An 18,037-nucleotide genomic window follows, 5' to 3' on the forward strand; every position below is an offset into this window, starting at 1 on the left:
CCTATTTTGGCAAAAGACAACATCCTGTTACAGCTTCACTTCTGTCTGAGATGGGAACAGCCCATCACAAACCCTGAAATGGGTCTTTGTTCCAAGGCAGTGGTGCACTATCATGAAACCTCATGAGGCCCTGGCACAGGTTGCCCAGAAAAGCTGTGGCTGCCCCATCTCTGGAAGTGTCCAAGGACAGCTTGGACAAGGCTTAGAGCAATCTGGTCTAGTGGTAGATGTCCCTGTCCATGGCAGGAGGGTTGGAGCAAGATGATTTTTAAGGTCCCTTCCAACCCAAACCATTCTGTGATTCTATGAAAGAATCTTGCAAACCCTCCACCCAACCAAGCCATCCTACCACTTAAAAATATTGGCCTAGCTCACCACACCCTTGCCATGCTGCAGCTCTTTCTGTACAGAACAACTCCTGTCCATAGTAGATTCTGGTTCCAAGCCCCCCAGATTCTGGGTAAAAAGGATGGTGCCCTGTTTTTGCGAAACAGCAGTTACAGAGCCCAGGGGCCACCCTTCTGGCAGCGTTTTCCTCACTGGGGAAGTCTGCCTTCCCTCAAAGGAAGGAGCAGAATGCTTCTGGGAGCCTCCGTCCCTGAATAGTCTGCACCATCTGCTGGCATAAGAGAAGGACTGACTCACTAACCATGAATTCTGGGGATGCAGGCGACTTTGGGGAATAAAAAGTCCCGGCTCCAACCTGCAATTATGCATTTCTCCCAGTCTAAAAGGGGAAGAATGGCTGAAGATAATGCCTACCCCTCTAACCAGTGTAATAACACATACCCTTCAAAAAGAGGCTGTAATTACAGGGCCAGGCAATTTTAACAAGTAAACCCACAAGAATTCAGCCCTACTATGAGGGCACAGCTCTAGCCCACAGGGAACATTTTAGCTTATTTATTTATACAGATTCATTCCTAACATTCAGAAATACCATTCCATGCCTTAGGTAAGTCTTGCCTTGGCTACTGCAACCTCCCTGAATGCCACCCTCTTGCACTGCAACCTCTGCATAATTTGAAACTCAAGTCTTTTGACGCCTCTGCCTTCCAGCTCCCCCTTCTACAAAGTTTTTTCCCTTGTTCTCAGTTTCCTGAACAGCTTGGTTCTTATTTCCTATTTTCTCTCCTGTTGCCATCACTCCTCCTCCAAGCTATTCTTGTCAAACTATTAATTTCATCTTATTTGACAGTACAGCAGCCCTCCATGACTGTGCTTCGCTCAACAAATTATCAGTTACACCAACCATAAGACTCTTTTTCACTCCACCGGCTTTCCAGAAGAGGCAGTTTGTAAAATGCAAAGTAATATTAATGTCTCTGCTCAGGAATTTCCACTTTGCATTGCTAAAGCTTTCATTTTGACTGAGCTGTACTCTGAAAAGACATGACTAGCACAGGGCGTCTGCTCTATCCATCTGCACCACTGGCTCAGAATATCAAATAAGTCTCAATATCTTTAATATTAGATGTATTTTTTCCTTACCAGAGCAAATTCATATCATCAGTACTTCCACAGCTGAAGTGAGCAATGTTCAGACAGCATATTGAACCCAAACCAGAACAACAGTAAAATGTTTGTATTGATTTAACAAAACTGATTTTGTTAGATGAGTTTAATGCACCATTTCAGGGATACCCTTCACCTACAGGAATAAAACTGGTCTTTCATAACATTCTATGCAACTACCACTCTGATTTAAACAATTTAAAATGAAACCTATATTTAAACAGATGGGAGTTCATTTGAAGATAGAGACGAGACATAAAAACTTCTATAGTGGTCCTTCCATAAAGGGCATTTTAATACCACAAATAAGGTTTCAAAAAGAGATGAAAACCACCAGAAAATATCTCCACAGCCAACACCCCCACTTCTGGGCTGAGGATGGTACATTAACAAGCACAAACATCTCTCTGCAGATGATTTCTCACAGAGCAAGCTGAGAAGCAGCTGAAAGCAGAGCTGTTAGCCTTCTTGCTAGAAAGGGTCACCTTTGAAGCACTGACTAATCAAAGGGCAGACGACCTGGTTTGCTTTTCCAGCTTGCAAAAACAGCAGCTAATGCATCTCTAAACTCATCCTTTCCCCTTTGCTGAGTGCAGCACACTTGAGGAACTCCTCATTACCTGCCAGCAGCGAGCCTGGCAGCCCAAAGAGTTATCCCAGTTCAAGACTGGGGGCACTGACAGTACTGCCTACAATTTACTTCCAGCATTTCCAAGTAGACAAACAGCTGGATCAGGTTAGCTACGTGTCCAGTTAGCCCAGTATCCTGGCTCTCCCAGTATCCAGTAAAAAATGACTGTGGAGAAGAAAGCCAAGAATGACTAAGGACAAGGAAAACCAACTGTTCTCTGGTTGTACTGCCCAGCTGCTGAGTCTGATGTTACATCTGACCACTGTCAGCCTTCAGGGGACCTGTCTTCCACTAATTTGGTTTGGGTTGTTTTTTTTACCCTCAAATCTGTTTATCTTTCATATTCTGCAGAATCTAGTAACAATGAGTTTTACAATTTAATACTTATTAAAAATACACTCCCTTGATTTAAATGTGCACTGATGGGTGCTCCCCTTGAGTCTTCTATTGCAAATAATAATGAAACCCCTCTGCCCCTTTCCTTTCTCCAGATCATTTGTCATTCTGTAAGCTCCTACAAGATTCTCTTAATTAATCTTTTTTTAACAAGTCGTTGGCTTTTTAGCTTCTTTCTTTTTCCGCCAAAAACTTAAAGCCAATTATGTTAATGACTTCTTGTTAACTAGTAACTATCACTGGATACAAGCAGTTCAGAGCATCTTCCCCTTAACTGCCTTAAACAACAGAATCCTGCTTCCACTTTGTAAGTCTCTCCATTAGATCTTGGACATAGATCCATAAATCCATTAAACACTGCTGCATTAACCATACCTCTGAGACAAAAGAAATTCCCTGATGTGACATATGGCAAAACTGCTGGGATAAACGACTTGCTCAAACAGGGCAGGGAGCATTTGCCTCTCCAGCCTTTGCTTCACCCACAACACTGCCCTGAGCACAGGGAGCACATTTGTCTTGGAAAAAAGGGTTAAAAAATTAGTGCAATTCAGTGGGAGAGTGGCAGCAGAGGAAAATGGGAGCAGAGCACTTTAAGAGAGCCCTGGGAAGCTGTAACCTGAAGCCTGCCGAAGGCTGGGCTGGGGGAAGCAGCAAAAAGCAGATGTGGCTGCACCAAACCCACACTGTCCTCGACTCACACCCGCTGGGAGCCCCTGACAGCAGCGGCAGAGAGGAGCCCGAGGTAAGGGACAGCTCAGGGCAGCTCACCTGTGCCCACTGCCAGCGGTGAGGGGAGCACAGGGCAGGGGCTGAGGCTGGGGAGCTCTCAGAGCACCTGGGAAATGGGAAGAATGGTTCTCGTGCAGGTGTTAAAAGGTGTGATTCCCACCAAGAGACCTCACCAGGGATTGGGAGCCACCAGCACCAGCTTTGCCTCCGGGGCTGAACTGTGCTTGGGAACTGGGGTGGTTTTCTGCCTTTCCTGCATCTGCCTTGCAGCTTTTTCTCTGTGATGGTAACAAGTTTGGTGACAGTCAAATCCTCTAGAGCTGGTAGCTGCAGGATGCTTCAGGAGTGCTGTGAGGTGGAACGAGCAGAGTGAGCAGTCTGAACTCATGGCTCATGTTTCACAGCACCTCTAAAGGCAGAAGCGTTTATAAACGATGTGAGACTTGTACCATTGTAGAGGGAAAGTAAAGTATTTCCTTTGCACCTGCAGGCCTTCACAAATCGGCAACTCCCAGACACAAAGTACCTTCTCAGCTCATTTCTCAAAGTTTTCTTCCTGTACCTTCCTGACTGTAACATCACACGCTGTTGCTCCTTCTCGTCTCTTTAAAGACAGCCACAGATTTTAATATCATGCCTGAAACATCCCACCTCTCTCCAACCAAATTCTTTTCTCTGCATTGCTGGCTGTGTGCTAAGAGAAATACAAATAGAATCCAGATGTTCAGGCCAATTCAAACGCAAAAGGCTTTGTCTTTTTAAAATGGAAACTGCTTTTTGGCAAAGTTTGAGAAATATGAAGCTGGTGACAGTACTGGCAAAAACAATACAATCTGCAAAACCAATCTCCGTTCTCGTGGTCCCAGGAGCTCAGTGTAGTTGGAAGCAGGGGTTGTGTTGAGGTTATTTTTTTTTTCTTCAGAAAAAAGGTTATGCTCCATGGAAAACCTTCATCTCTAAACTAGACTGGGCCAAATCTCTTCCTCTCAGCATGCAAGAATACAGCTTGGTGCAGGCATCCTCACAGAGCCCTCGCTAAGGCCTGTTTAACTGAGACTCACGCAGGGCTTCTGTCATCTCTCTTCCAGCATGGTGCCTGTTCCCTGTAAAACTCTGCAGTGACAGGAGCAATCCCAACATTATATCCACTATCATACCACCAAATGCACTGGTTTGTTCCAGATAATAAATTCCTCTTGATCCACATCTTCTGCACCAGAAACCTCATCTACTCAGCAGCTGGGATAGCAGCAGGTCGCAGGATGCAAGTGCACAGGGAAAAGAGGGTACCACTTCTGTGTTGCACTGACTGAACGCAGATGAAAACTTAAAACCTTCACTGTGGTGCCTTTTTCTCCATGGGAGAGCTGCCTCCAGAAGAAAAGACAGGAAAGGGAAACAGAGAACTGCCTTTCACTCTGCCTGAACTGAGTCCTGAACTGGGGCTGTTGTAGCCACGTGTATTTCTAGCAGCAGGCATGTCTTCTTTGCAGCTGAAGTTAATCTGAAACACATGTTCTTTCTCTGATTTCTCTAGATGCCTGGATGACAAGGGTTAGTTAAATACAACCCTCTTCCTTTAATTTCTGGGAATCTATCTAAACATTGCTTCAGACCAGCCTCGGTGGCGTCTATTCTCGGGGGCATGACACTGCAGCAGCTCTGGTTTACCCACAGCAAAACCCTGGTTACTCACTGCCCTTTGGACCAGACAGATCTGTCTGGAAGGGCCACATATACCAGTACTGGAGTGATGAAAAGTGGATTCCACAGAAGGAACTGCTCTGGGGAGTTTGGTACTTTTCTCCCCCCTCTGTTAAAAAGATTGAATAAGTCAAGGTCTGTCTTTCACTTTTTCTCTAGATCTGGCCCAGCATTAGGTATTTACTCCTCCTCTCCTTATTGTTTTTTAAGAAAACTCTTCTATTTTACTTGATCAAATTGCAAATAAGAAGCAAAGGATGCACACAGGCTGTGCAGCCTTTCAGGTACGTGCAGACACAAGAAACATGACAAACTACTAACTGAGGCAGGTAGCTTGTGTAGCAGAGCAGTAACCAGTCAATGCTGTCTTCTGCCCTGTTAAACAATATGGATTTGGTACCTTTTATAAATGAAGACTTGAATTCTTTTAAGTCTCAAACTCAGAAGAAATGATTTGGTGCTTTTCTGGACCTTGGCACTCAGAAACTGCCAACATCAGTGTGGTTTGGGCCACACACATCTGCTTTTGTGCTCAGGCACACCCACAGTGTGTGTTTGCCCAATTTTAAAGTCACTGGGGCCAGGCTGGCTGGGTATTTCCAACTAGAGAATAAAACTTAGCTAAGATCAGGTGTGTGTTTCACAATTGGAAGGACAAGCAGCAGCATGTGTCACTGCAGTTCCTGTCACAACCAGGTACAGTGAATACTAGTGGTAGAAGTGTATTTGCTTGGTTGCTCAAACTCTCTCTGCCATGTTCTTACTCTGTAGGTTCAGGCATGCAGATTCCAGTGGTTCTCCTTTTCCTGGGTCTCTTAACTGTCCCAAGCAGAACCCAGAACTCAGCTACTGAGCAGGTGAGTAGGAGACAATAGGCAAAGAGTGAGGGAGAGATACTTGGAGCAGGTAATTTAATTGTAGAGAATCTTATGCAAGGATTAAGCACTACCCTCCTAAGTTACTAGGATTTTATTTAGCAGCATAATGAGACTAACTCCTGCTTTACCTAGATAAAACCACAGCAGTTACATCAGGGGATGACCACGAGGCAGAAACAGTGGATTTCAAATTCAGTGGTGCCTTTGGCTTTCCTGGGACACTTAAAGTAACTGTTCCCACACTCACCTCCGAGATTAAGCCAGTATTTCTGTACATCACAGGAGAGTACCTGTAGACTGTTTGCCTTTGACACGTTTATCACAACTGCGCCCGCCCTTGCAAACTGCAAGTCTAACCAAAGTGCTCCCTGTGCCTGCCAGAACTCTGCCACCGCTGATGGAGCCAACGCTGGCGAGGAAGAGGAAGATCCATTCTACAAGACCCCTGTAAACAAGCTGGCAGCTGCAGTCTCCAACTTTGGCTACGACCTGTACCGCCAGCAGTCCAGCCGCACAGCCACCGCCAACGTGCTGCTGTCTCCCTTCAGCCTGGCTACTGCACTTTCTGGTCTCTCACTTGGTGAGTTCTTGCCCAGTTTCCTCACACACCATTTGGTTTGACAGGCTGTCCCTCACTGTTGTTGTTGTTGCTCTTGGCAGGTGCTGGAGAACGAACCGAAGATGTGATTTCTCGTGCTCTCTTCTACGATCTGCTCAACAAAGCTGAGGTCCATGACACTTACAAGGACCTCCTGAGCAGCGTGACTGGACCAGAGAAGAGCATGAAAAGTGCCTCCCGGATCATCTTGGAGAAAAGTAAAAGTCCTTCTTCCCCTCTCTTACATTTTACCTAAATAACTAGCAGCAGGTAGTTATTTAGGTGTGTGTATACACACACACACATGCACACTGAATAACACAGCACTAACAACTGTGGCTCTGACATCCTCCTGAGCCAGGATGCAGACAGTGCATGGAATGCTCTTGCTGCTTCAGAGAGCCTGGAGAGTTTGTGTGCACTTAAATAAAACACCAGACATGCACACAAAGACAATGGGGATGGAGCAGTTAATGTGCAAAAAGTCCTAAAAAGAAACTTGCTGAGAATTTTGCCTTCACTCCAGGCTGTCTGGCAGGTGTTGCTGGCTTCCAGGAACCACAGATCACATTTTCTATTTGTGATAACATTCAGCCATATTCCTTTGTTTAATTCCTTGCAGAGCTATTTTAAATGTCTGCTCTTGGCATGCAATAAACATCTGCTGAGAAAGCTAAGAGCTATCTTTTGGAACCTGCTGGTTCCAAGAATCCAATAGGTTGAGTAAGCTGTACCCATAAAGCAGGCTGGAGAAAGAAGAAAGCCTGATGTTGGAATAGCTGTGTCCAAGCCTTCGGTTCTTATCTCCTTTTTTCACTTTTCAGAAGAGAGTTATCCCACACTCCAGCACGGGTGGCTGTAGGATTTGGATCAGTTTCCTCGATGGGCCTTCAGTTATTCTTCTTCAAAGCAGGTTTCTGTATATACACAGCCACAGATATTTTTTTGAGAGACCTGCTGCTGGGTTTTGGATTGCAATGTGCTGCCTTGAGATTGTTTTGGTAAGGGAGCTCGCTGCAATATCCATGTTTTTGTTCCCCAGGACTCAGGGCAAAGCCTGGATTTTACAGCCAACTAGAGAAGTCCTACAAGATGCGTCTGAGGGCACTAAGTGGCAATACCCAGTTAGACCTGCAAGAAATCAACAACTGGGTCCGGCAGCAGACAAAGGGAAGGATTATGAGGTTCATGAAGGACATGCCCTCAGATGTCAGCATTCTCCTTGCTGGGGCTGCTCACTTCAAGGGTAAGAATGTTGTGTACTTGGATACAGAGAGAGTCCATTAAGCATGTGTGAGAAGAGGAATGCTCTCAGTTCCAATAAAGCAAACAGACTGCCAGAGACACAGAGTGTGAGAAGAAAGTATTTGAGAACGTTTAGTAAAGAATTAAAAACACATACTACCTGAACAGAAATAGTCTTGAGGGAGGAATTATTACTCTTAGGAAGCTGAGTCTTGATCTGTTTGCAGTAAGAGACCAGAGAAGAAAGTTTAAGCTCACAAAACTCCAGAATATCACCACTTAGGGAAGGCACAGCTCAGAGTGTTCTGAGCCTTTTTACCACTGTAGAGGGAATGGAAGGAGATACTAGAGAGCTGTTCTAAAACATGCTGTAAGCCAGTGTCCTGGAGAATTATTGCTTAGAGACAAGGAGCAAAATAAAGGGTGGGGAGAGAAGCACTTTATATGCATTGACACAACTGTTACCCTTTAAAATAGTTTTGTAATTACATAAGTAGACATCAACTTCCCAATAGCTACTCCACCCATACATACAGTCTTGATTATTTATTTGCCATTTAGCCAATTCTCAGATGAAAAGGAGGGGCCAAAGATGGCAGTAAATCAGTAGCTCCAATCAGTCTATTTCTATCCCTGTTATGCCTCAACTCTCAAAGCTCAAATACTGTATATTAAAGCACAAGATTATTCAGCCACAGACATAAGCCTGGTTTCATATACTATTATTCCAGAAAATCCTCCCTTTTATATTTTAAAAAACAGGGACATGGAAAACCAAGTTTGACACCAAGAAGACTGCCCTGAAGGACTTCCATCTGGATGAGGACAGAACTGTGAAGGTGTCCATGATGTCAGACCCCAAAGCCATACTGCGATATGGTTTTGACTCAGAACTCAACTGCAAGGTCAGAGAGCAAATATTACATAAGATCTCCTAAACCTACTGAGGAGCAGGTTCAGCTACACCTACCTGTTAACCCATTCCAGAAGATAGCCTTGCTCTTCCCATCAGCTAGTTTTGCAATCCCTATTTTGAAAGGCAGTATGTTGATTCTTAGGATATCCTGCTTCTACATCAGCTATGTGACAAGCAGTGCATAATTTAAATAATGCCCAGGTCCTACCAGTCTGTATTGCTTGACTTAAAGTTGGGCAAGAAGGGCAGGGCACACTCCTTAAAATTTTTCCATCTCTACCTCTTTCAACTAATCTTTCACTGTAGCATGAGCTCAAAGATGTTCTAGCTGAGAATCCCCCAGAGCAATGCTGCAGGATTCAACAGGTGAGAGAGCACTTGCCATATAACGGCAGGAAAAGTGCAGCATGGGTGGATGGAAAGCCTGGGGAAAAGCCAGAGGGGTCAGGAAGCATCATGTTGGATAAAAGCAAACAGGAAAGAAGAACAAATGTTAACTGGAAAGGCTGACCAGGCACTCAAGATTCAGGACTGTGCCTGGTACAGAATGGGTAAAACTGTTGATGGTTGATGTGACCCTTTCTTCTTTCTCTCTTATCTCTGGCTTTGCAGATTGCCCAGCTGCCACTGACAGAGGGAATCAGTGCCATGTTCTTCCTGCCTACCAGGGTGACCCAAAATATGACTCTGATTGAGGAAAGCCTCACTTCGGAGTTTGTCCACGATGTAGACAAGGAGCTGAAGACAGTCCATGCTGTGCTAAGCTTGCCCAAACTAAAGCTGAACTATGAAGAGGCACTTGGCAGCACATTAAAGGAGACAAGTATGTACATCACACCCCCTTTACAGACTGCCAGGGCTTGAAGCAGTGGGCAAGTTGCTTCCTGCTCTCAGAAGAATATGAAGCTGGTGGGTTATTAGTTAGGTCAGTGTGTAGAGATTTCACCAGCAACTAAATAATTGTGCCCAGGACTCCTCAGCTTTTTATCACATCTCTCCATCATGCTCATACAATGCTTCTGAGATTGAGGGGGTGAAGCTCAGTACAAACAGGTGTAAGCTGCTCCTCTCTGTATCCCCAGTAAACTCTGCCAGAGCAGCTCCGTGCCCTCCTGGATCACAGCATTAGCTGTGCTGCTCCCCCACCCGCAATCCATGCTTTCAGCTAATGGAATTCTCTTTCTTTCCTCCAGGGCTCCAATCTCTTTTCACCTCACCTGACTTCACCAAGATTTCTGCCAAGCCTCTTAAGTTATCTCATGTGCAACACAAGGCAATGCTGGAGCTTAGTGAAGATGGGGAAAGATCCACACCAAATCCTGTGGCGAACGCTGCTCGTCTGACCTTCCCCATAGAATATCACGTGGACAGACCTTTCCTTCTTGTACTGCGAGATGACACCACTGGAACCCTCCTCTTTATTGGCAAGATCCTGGATCCCAGGGGTGTTTAGATCCCACCACAATAATCTGCAATGGTAGGGCCCAAATGGAAAGGGTGGTATTGGGAGGGATACTGACTCCCTGCTCTGCTGCACAAAGACACAACTTGCAAATCTTATGCCTTCATGCTGCAATAAAAGAGCTTTTGCTATTAATCTCAGCAAGGCCCAGTATTCTCCCTTGAAAGATTGTCTGCCTACATCCTGTGCCTTCACTCCCAATTTCCCCAGTGAGCCACAATGCAGTTCTGTGTCCCAAAAGCAAGAAATACCTGGTGTATACTGCATTCTTCCCTATCCCGCTCTCCAACCTCACACCAGTTGTTGATACCGAATCCCTCATTACTGACAGACCTGTGCTGGAGCCCTCCAAGTTCTGCAGTGCCCCCTCTTATAGGCTGTAAGTTTGCACTTCCCAGCCTGCTGCCTCACCCCTCCCAACTACTTACATTTGACACTGGCAAGAAAAGTGCTTCACAGTATTAAAAATAGAAGGCAGTGTGCTCTGGATGACTGTACGTTCATAATGCTCAGGGTACCACACAGGGGAGAGTCACACTTCATACACAAGCAACTCAAACATTTGCTTCCAACCCACACACAGAAATTATACAACAGCCTCTATTCCCACCGTACCACACACAGACCTCTCACGTTAGAATTGGTCATTTTATTTACAACAGCCTCACTAAAGAGCATTTCTGATTTCATTCAAGTTGCTGTTACACGATTTTCCAGCTTGTACTACATGACTACCTTACCACATGACACTTAGCTTTGATGAAAGATCACATTGCAGCTTCCTTTGACAGGGAAATTAAGTCCTCTGAAGGATGCTTCTGGGAAGCTCTGACAGACAGGTCTTCATCTCTTGTAGTTCCTGGATCTGAGCACTCTGAGGACCACAGTGCACTGACAAAATCTCCTCTGCTCTATGAATTGTGCTCAGAGCTTCAGAAACTGCAAATCTGAAATAGGAAGATAATAGCAGAGTATGCAAAATACTTAATTCAGCTTCTTGACTTACACAACCTTTAAGCTCTTTCTAACAAAAACCTAAACCTGTTCATGGGTACAGATCCCACCCTCCCTTGCCTTTCAGCACCAGGCAAATCATGTGCAACTTCAGCTGCAAAGGGAGGATGAGGGGGAGGAAAAGGTAAGGAGATGGACAAAAACTGAAAACATTATCTCTGAGTATAGTACCCCCTATTTCCTCACTGTGGCTCCCACCAAGATTAATTCAGTTAAAGGGAGGTGTTGTGAGAAGCTTTTCAGAAGCAGTCCAGGGATTTCCTTGACAATAAAGCAAGAGGATTTCATTCTCTCCTTTGAGAATATGTCAGCAACATTACACAACTGAGGTATAAACACCAAGGATGATGAGTTGTCAGAATAAAATGATTGGACAGGGAATAAACTGAGCCAAGGAGAAGCGAAAAATAGACAGGCAAAAGCAGAGAAAACAGGTCCAAAGAGAGCTGCGAGGAATAAGGGAACCCCAGTGGGGTTAAGGAACTTGCACTTGTGTAATGGCCCACTTTGTTACCTGTGCCAGATTGCCCAGTGTCCTGTGAGACACCCTCAGGGTGTCAAGGACCACCTGCCATGATACTGTGTCAGACACACAGGAGTGGTGCAGGGAAGGGACAGAGGATGAAACCAAACTTACCCATTGAAGAGAATTTGTGCCAGCTTGAAGAGTTCATGACCTGTTTCTACACTTGATGGCCCATGATGCATTTCCACAATCCCAATACTCTTCTTCAGGTGTCTGGCTGCTTCCTGCCACTTCCCTGATGGAAAACCAAACCAAAACAAAAAATGAGAAATGAATAAATATTTTCTAGAGCTAGAAAGAAAGAATCTGACAGCAACCAAAGAATCTGACAGCATTATGCACAATGTGATGAACTATGTCCACAGCATTCTTGGGAGGCTGTTGAACTCAGAACCAGGACAGGCAATCTAGAAGAACATGAGATGACATTATTGTTCACTGGCTGCTAGGAACATAGTTTTGGTCTTTCTGAGAGCCCTGCTGTCAAAACTAGGGAAAAAATGCAAGGGCCAGTCCGAGAAAAGGTTAGTCATGTTAAATTCAAAGTTCAGAAAACATGGGATAATGGGAAGACAACACCATACCAAGAGTAGCATAGACCTGTGCCAGATGATCCTCCATTTCTCCCATCAGCAAATGCTCTGGAGATAAGAAGTTTCCAGCATCCATTTGACACTTCAGGAGCATTTTGATAGCCTGATCTATAATGAAACAGGTTATAAAATTCATCCTATGGCCAGTCTCCAGCTGTCCATGATCCATGAAGTAAAATCAATCTGATCTCATCTTTGCATCTTACACAGGTAATTGGGATTTGGTTGAGATTCAACTCTGGTTATTCTACCCCAGTGTAGGCCCAACTCACCCCAAGAAAGCAAGGCCCGGGAATGCCTAACTCCAATGTTACCCTGACTTCTTTTTATTTAATTACTTTACTATGGGACAATGTGTGACTTAGATTAATACCTGAATCAGGGGTATAAAAAACCTAAAGGTGAAGTCCCCGGGGACACCAGGCCACATGCCATAAGACCCCAAAGGCATGAGCAACAGTGCCATCTCATGGCTACAGCTTTGTGTCCCAACGTGTACTCCTCAGCTCCTGACCTTAGAGTAGAAAGCTGAGCCTTACCAGCCTTCCTGTCCCTCAGCAGGTCTAAAGCTTTCTTGATTTGTTGCTGAAGGTCCTGTAAACGGCGTGACAGGTTCTCTCTGCTGACTGAGGTTGCACAAGCTTCATTTGAACAACAAAGCAGGTCTTCTTCCCCCTATGGAAATCATCCCTGTGATCATTCCTGCTCACGTTCAACTCAGCACTTACTTTCCATCTCCATTAGCTCTGTATTGTTTTATAGAGATGCTAAATTGTTTTTCAGTTGTATTCATTAAACAAAGTGACTTTTTCGTAAAGTGCTATTAGCTTATTTGATTTTATAAGAATCAGTGAGATACTGGCATGACTCTACAGTGGCTTTTGCCTTCTGAGCAGGGATCGAACTGAGGTCTTTATTCTTGGCTTTCCCAGAGACCCAAACCTTACACACCCCAGTTAAGTTCCACAGTTATAACTATGGGAGAACTACCTGCATTGGAGCCTGGCAGCTGGGACAGCAGAATGAGTTTCTCATGGACACCACGCTCTTGACATCAGACTCTAACTCATCAAGGCATGCCCGACAGCGACACTCAAAGAAATACTGTCTGAGAAGCTGTTGTCTCTCAGCAGCTCCCATTCTACATTGGTGAGGCCCTGAAAAGGAATGGCAAGGGTAGAAATCTCTAAACAGGTACAGTTCTTAATATCAGAGTAAATGGATCTTTGTTATAATTGAGACCACATATGTTTTGCAGAGGACATAGCTGGAGACTGAAAATCCAACAGTGGGTTCGAGTGATAAAATTTTGTGTTGATATCTTTGGTCAAGGCTGATACATAAAAAAAGGCTCCAGCAACATTATGGTATTATGGCATTAATATCCACCAGAATGCCAAGGAATGGTGTCTGTACCTTGAGACAAACCCAGAGTTAATGCTCACCATAGCAATGGAAGATCTCTTGGCCCCTTGGGATTGGCTGCGATGCCCTGACAGTGGCAGCTGTCCCACTGAACGACACGCTGGTGTTGGGACAGCACGAGTGGTTCAGGAGGCTGAGGACAGGAAAGAAGGCTGTCGCCAGGCGCACGGGCTTCTTATTTACAACAGCACCATCTCCGGGCCCTGGAGACAGAGGAAGAACAGGCAGGTTGGGAATGGATGCTCACAAACCCACGCAACTTCTGCAACGAGCGCCGTGACCGATCGCAGACAGCAGCAGGAAGGTTCCCGGTATATTGCTGCAATAAATAATAGTGAAACACGCTCTGCATGTGCACCAAAGAACAGGCCAGCGTGGGACAGGCCATTAAATTTTAAGCAAGTCATTTTCATCTGCAGTGGGAGCTTTTTACAGCTGATAATTCAATCCCTTCACTTCACACAAGCTAGATGAGCAAGGACAGGACGGTTCTGGGCTCCTCAGTACGAGAAAGACAAGAAGCTACTGGAGAGGGTCCAGCAGAAGCCATAAAGATGCAGAGGGGTCTGGAACATCTCTCTTACAAGGAGAGACTGAGGGAGGTGGGCCTGGTTAGTCCAGAGAAGACTGAGAGGGGACAATAAATATAAATATCTCAAAGGTGGGTGACAGGAGGATGGTGCCAGACTCTTTTCAGTGGTGCCCAGTGACAGGACAAGGAGCAATGGCCATGAACTAAAACACAAGAAGTTCCACATGAGGAAGACTTGTTTCCACTGAGGGTGGCAGAGCAGTGGAACTGCCCAGGGAAGGTGTGCAGTCTCCCTGTCTGGACACATTCCAAACCCACCTGGACATGTTCCTGTGTCACCTGCTCCAGGTGACCCTGCTTTGGCAGGGGGGGTTGGACTGGGTGATCTCCAGAGGTCCCTTCCAACCTTAACAATTCTGAGATTCTGTGACAAGAGAGAAGGACTTAAAAGTTTTTATCTTACCCAACTCCTGCATTACAGTGATGGCTTGTGCATTACACTGCAGCTGCAACACGTGTCTCAGCATCGCTTCTGCCACAGTCTTCAGCTCTGGAGACAATTCATCCGAGGTTTGTTCAGATGTCTTTGGTTTGGGCCACTGCTCAGATGATTCCTGATTCAAAACAGCAGCATGTAGGCCAGCCTCTTGCAGCTGTTTGCATATGGCTACTACACTCAGCATGCAGAGGAACTTGTGTTCAGGGCTGTGCTGCTCAGTGTGGGGCAAAAGGTGGAACACAGCTTGGTAAGAACTGTGATACTGACCACTGTCGTCACAACCAGGGATACCTCTGGTACCAGCTCCTGGCTCTGGTGTCTCACTGAGACATTTGCACCCTGCTTTGGGGTTATGAGGGTCCTTGTCCCCGCTGTGGGACCATTCCACCAGCCTGTTAACCTCTGCAAATCCTGCCAGTAGAACAGTCCTCAAGGCCACGTGGCAGAAGACACCCAACGTGAGAAGCAGCGCTCCCAGGGAACACTCTGTCCTGTGGTACTGCTCCCATGCCATGTCTGCACAGTCCTGGCTGCAGTACTTTGCATAACTGCACCCCCGGCAAGGCACTGAGGCCAAGAGCTGCCTCAGACAACGGTGGCAATAAAGATCTGCATTAGTGACCCGAGTGTCCCACGCTGTTTCACTGTCCTGCAGAGGAAGGCTCTCCCCAGGGCAGAGCACACTTACAAAGGCCTCCTCTTTCAACAGGCTCTGTCCTGGCATGATGTCCTGGGAGGCCACCAAGTGTCGTCCTCTCTCTGTATCAAAATTCAAGCTCAAAGATGAAGATGCGCCTGAAATACCATTGTTCTCTTCCCAGATCTCTGACTTCCCTTGCATGTCACCACGTGCTTCTTGTGCAGGCTCTGGACACCTCTCTTTCTCATGTAATTTAACCTTCAGCTGACTTAATTTTTTTAGCAGTGTCTGGTGTGTAGGACTAGTCATGAGCCCATCCATATGGATTTTACTCTCCACCACACTGAGGGCGTCTGCTGCATCCTGTAACCTCCCCAGGCACAGCAGACACTCAGCTTTCCGCAGTAAGACCTTGGGCAGCAGCCTGTCTGGATAGCCATGGCTTTCAGCTCTGGCAATGTCTTCCAAACAAACCTAGGAACAAAGAGAAGGCCTTTTAGATGTACTTGAAAACCAGCTGAGACTCATGCTCTTTTATTCCACCTATGATATGCTCATTAAAATATTCTGTATGTTAATCAGCAAATTCCATGTGCATAGCCAATCTGTGGCCCAAATAAGGGCTCCTGACATAAGAAGAAGGATGGGAGGAACCCTTCAGAAAGTTGAAATAATGGATGTTTCAAGCACAGCTTGGGAAACACACCTGATCTACAGACTCTAATTCTAACAATCAAATACCTGTTCTTGGGAGGTTTGCAGAGCACCCACCTGAACCCTGTGTGCAAACACTGTGCTATAACACCTCAGAGGGTCTGTGGGCTCTTCCTTGTCTCAATCCCCTCTCTTACAGAATCACAGAATCATTAAGGTTGGAAAAAACCTCTAAGATCATTGAATCCAACCATTAACCCAGCACTGCCAAGCCCACCACTAACCCATGTCACCAGAAGCAACATCTACACAGTTTTTTAACACTTCCAGGGATGGTGACACCACCACTGCCCTTGGCAGCCTATTCCAGGGTTTGACAACCCTTTTTGGGAGCAAATCATTCCAAATATCTAACCTAAACCTCTCCTGGAGCAACTTGAGGCCATTTCCTCTTGTCCTGTCACTTGCTACTTGGAAAAAGAGACTGACCCCCACCTGGTTACAACTTTCTTTCAGGGAGTTGTAGAAAGCAAGAAGGTCCCTCCTGGGCCTCTTTTTCTCCAGCCAGAGCCTCCTGCAGGTGCTCCTCATCAGACTTGTGTTCCAGACCCTTCCCCAGCTCTGTTGCCCTTCTCTGGACACATTTCTACACGCCTCTTGCTACACAGGAGGGCTCAGCCCACCCTGTGGGAGTTTGGCCTTGCTTGGGGGCACCCAGGAGCATGGGTGGTGGGTGCTTCCCACCGCTTACCTCAAAGTGCTCCAGGTGGAAGAGGGCAGCGGAGCGGTTGGCGAAGCAGACGGACACCTCAGGGCTGCTGGGGGGCTCGTGGGATGCCGCCTGTGGGGACCAGAGAACTGCTGCTGCCTCAGGGATCCCTCACAGGACCCTCCCAGCAGGGGTTGTGAGACCCCCTTCCTGGGGATCCCCTCATGGGACCCCTTTGACCATGAGGGGGGTGTAGGACTCCCTCCCAAAGGATCCCCTCATGGGACGCTTTTGTCTGCGAGGGGCTGCGGGACCCTTTCCCTGGGGATCCCCTCACAGGACCCCTTCAGCCATGAGGGGTTGCAGGAGCCCCTCCCCGGGGATCTCCTCATGGAAGCCCTTCGGCCATGAGGGGCTGTGGGATCCCCTCCCCAAGGATCCCCTCACGGGAGCCCTTTGGCCATGAGGGGCTGTGGGACCCCCTCCCCAAGGATCCCCTCACAGGAGCCCTTTGGCCGTGAGGGAGGAGCTGCTCCAGGGGCTGCCCCACCACACCCACCTTTGAATAGAGCCTCAGGGCCATCTGGTACCGGCGGCGGCAGAATTCCCGGTTTCCCTGCTCCCGGTAGAAGCTTGCAGCCTCTGGCTCCTTGCCCGTGCACACCCTCTGGCACAACCGCACCAGGGCCGCCTCTTCTTCCTCAGTCCTGCGGGACACAGGGGTCAGTGCCACAGAATCACAGGATGGGTCAGGGACCACACTGGGAGGGACCACAGTGGCTCATCTGGTCCAACCAGGGTCATCCCAGAGCACCTGGCACAGGATTGCATCCAGGCGGTTCTGGAGTATCTCCAGTGAGGAGGACTCAACACCCTCTCTGGGCAACCTGTTCCAGCGCATGGTCACTGCACAGTAAAGAAGTTCTTCCTCATATTCACAGAATCACAGGTTTGAAAAGACCTCTAAGATCGTGTCCAACCTACGACCACCTTGTCAACCAGACCACGGCACCAAGTGCCACGTCCAGTCGTTCCTTAAGCACCTCCAGGGATGATGACTCCACCACCTCCCAGGGCAGCTCATTCCAGTGTCTAATCACCCTTCACCAGAAGAAATTCTTCCTAACGTCCAACCTAAACTTCCCCTGGCACAGCTTAAGACTATGCCTGCTTGGCCTACCTCTAGTTGCCTGAGAGAAGAGACTGATCCCTCCTTTCAGGTAGAAACGTGGAATTTTCCCTAGTTAGAACGTCCTGGACATCAGTTTCTGCCCGTTGTCCTTTGTCCTATTGCCCAGCATCCCCGAGCAGAGCCTGGTCCATCCTCTGACACCCCCCTCTAGATATATATACACATTAATGAGGTCC

The 18,037-nt window shown here is 46.8% G+C and overlaps 2 protein-coding genes across 2 annotated transcripts in view; one reads left to right on the plus strand and one right to left on the minus strand.

The window, feature by feature from the left end:
• Positions 1-3,176: 3,176 nt before the first annotated feature.
• Positions 3,177-10,217, plus strand: SERPINF1 (serpin family F member 1). Its single transcript, XM_008930436.2, has 8 exons — positions 3,177-3,287; positions 5,750-5,835; positions 6,238-6,436; positions 6,517-6,672; positions 7,497-7,700; positions 8,462-8,604; positions 9,228-9,438; positions 9,809-10,217. The coding sequence occupies exons 2-8, from the start codon at positions 5,758-5,760 to the stop codon at positions 10,066-10,068; spliced, it is 1,251 nt and encodes a 416-aa protein (XP_008928684.1). The 5' UTR covers positions 3,177-3,287; positions 5,750-5,757; the 3' UTR covers positions 10,069-10,217.
• Positions 10,218-10,706: 489 nt separating this feature from the next.
• The window catches only part of SMYD4 (SET and MYND domain containing 4), an 8,077-nt gene continuing 746 nt past the window's right edge, over positions 10,707-18,037 (minus strand). The window contains exons 2-10 of the mRNA XM_029961273.1: positions 17,229-17,376; positions 16,712-16,801; positions 14,631-15,780; positions 13,656-13,838; positions 13,201-13,367; positions 12,750-12,885; positions 12,202-12,318; positions 11,729-11,852; positions 10,707-11,024 (exon numbers count right to left, since the gene is read on the minus strand). Of these exons, the coding sequence (XP_029817133.1) occupies positions 10,874-11,024; positions 11,729-11,852; positions 12,202-12,318; positions 12,750-12,885; positions 13,201-13,367; positions 13,656-13,838; positions 14,631-15,780; positions 16,712-16,801; positions 17,229-17,376 (2,266 nt within the window). The 3' untranslated portion in view covers positions 10,707-10,873. The remainder of the gene's footprint in view (positions 11,025-11,728; positions 11,853-12,201; positions 12,319-12,749; positions 12,886-13,200; positions 13,368-13,655; positions 13,839-14,630; positions 15,781-16,711; positions 16,802-17,228; positions 17,377-18,037) is intronic.

Source organism: Manacus vitellinus, unplaced genomic scaffold (genome assembly GCF_001715985.3).
Source record: "Manacus vitellinus isolate BGI_N305 unplaced genomic scaffold, ASM171598v3 scaffold_32_pilon, whole genome shotgun sequence".
Taxonomy (NCBI): Eukaryota; Metazoa; Chordata; class Aves; order Passeriformes; family Pipridae; genus Manacus; species Manacus vitellinus.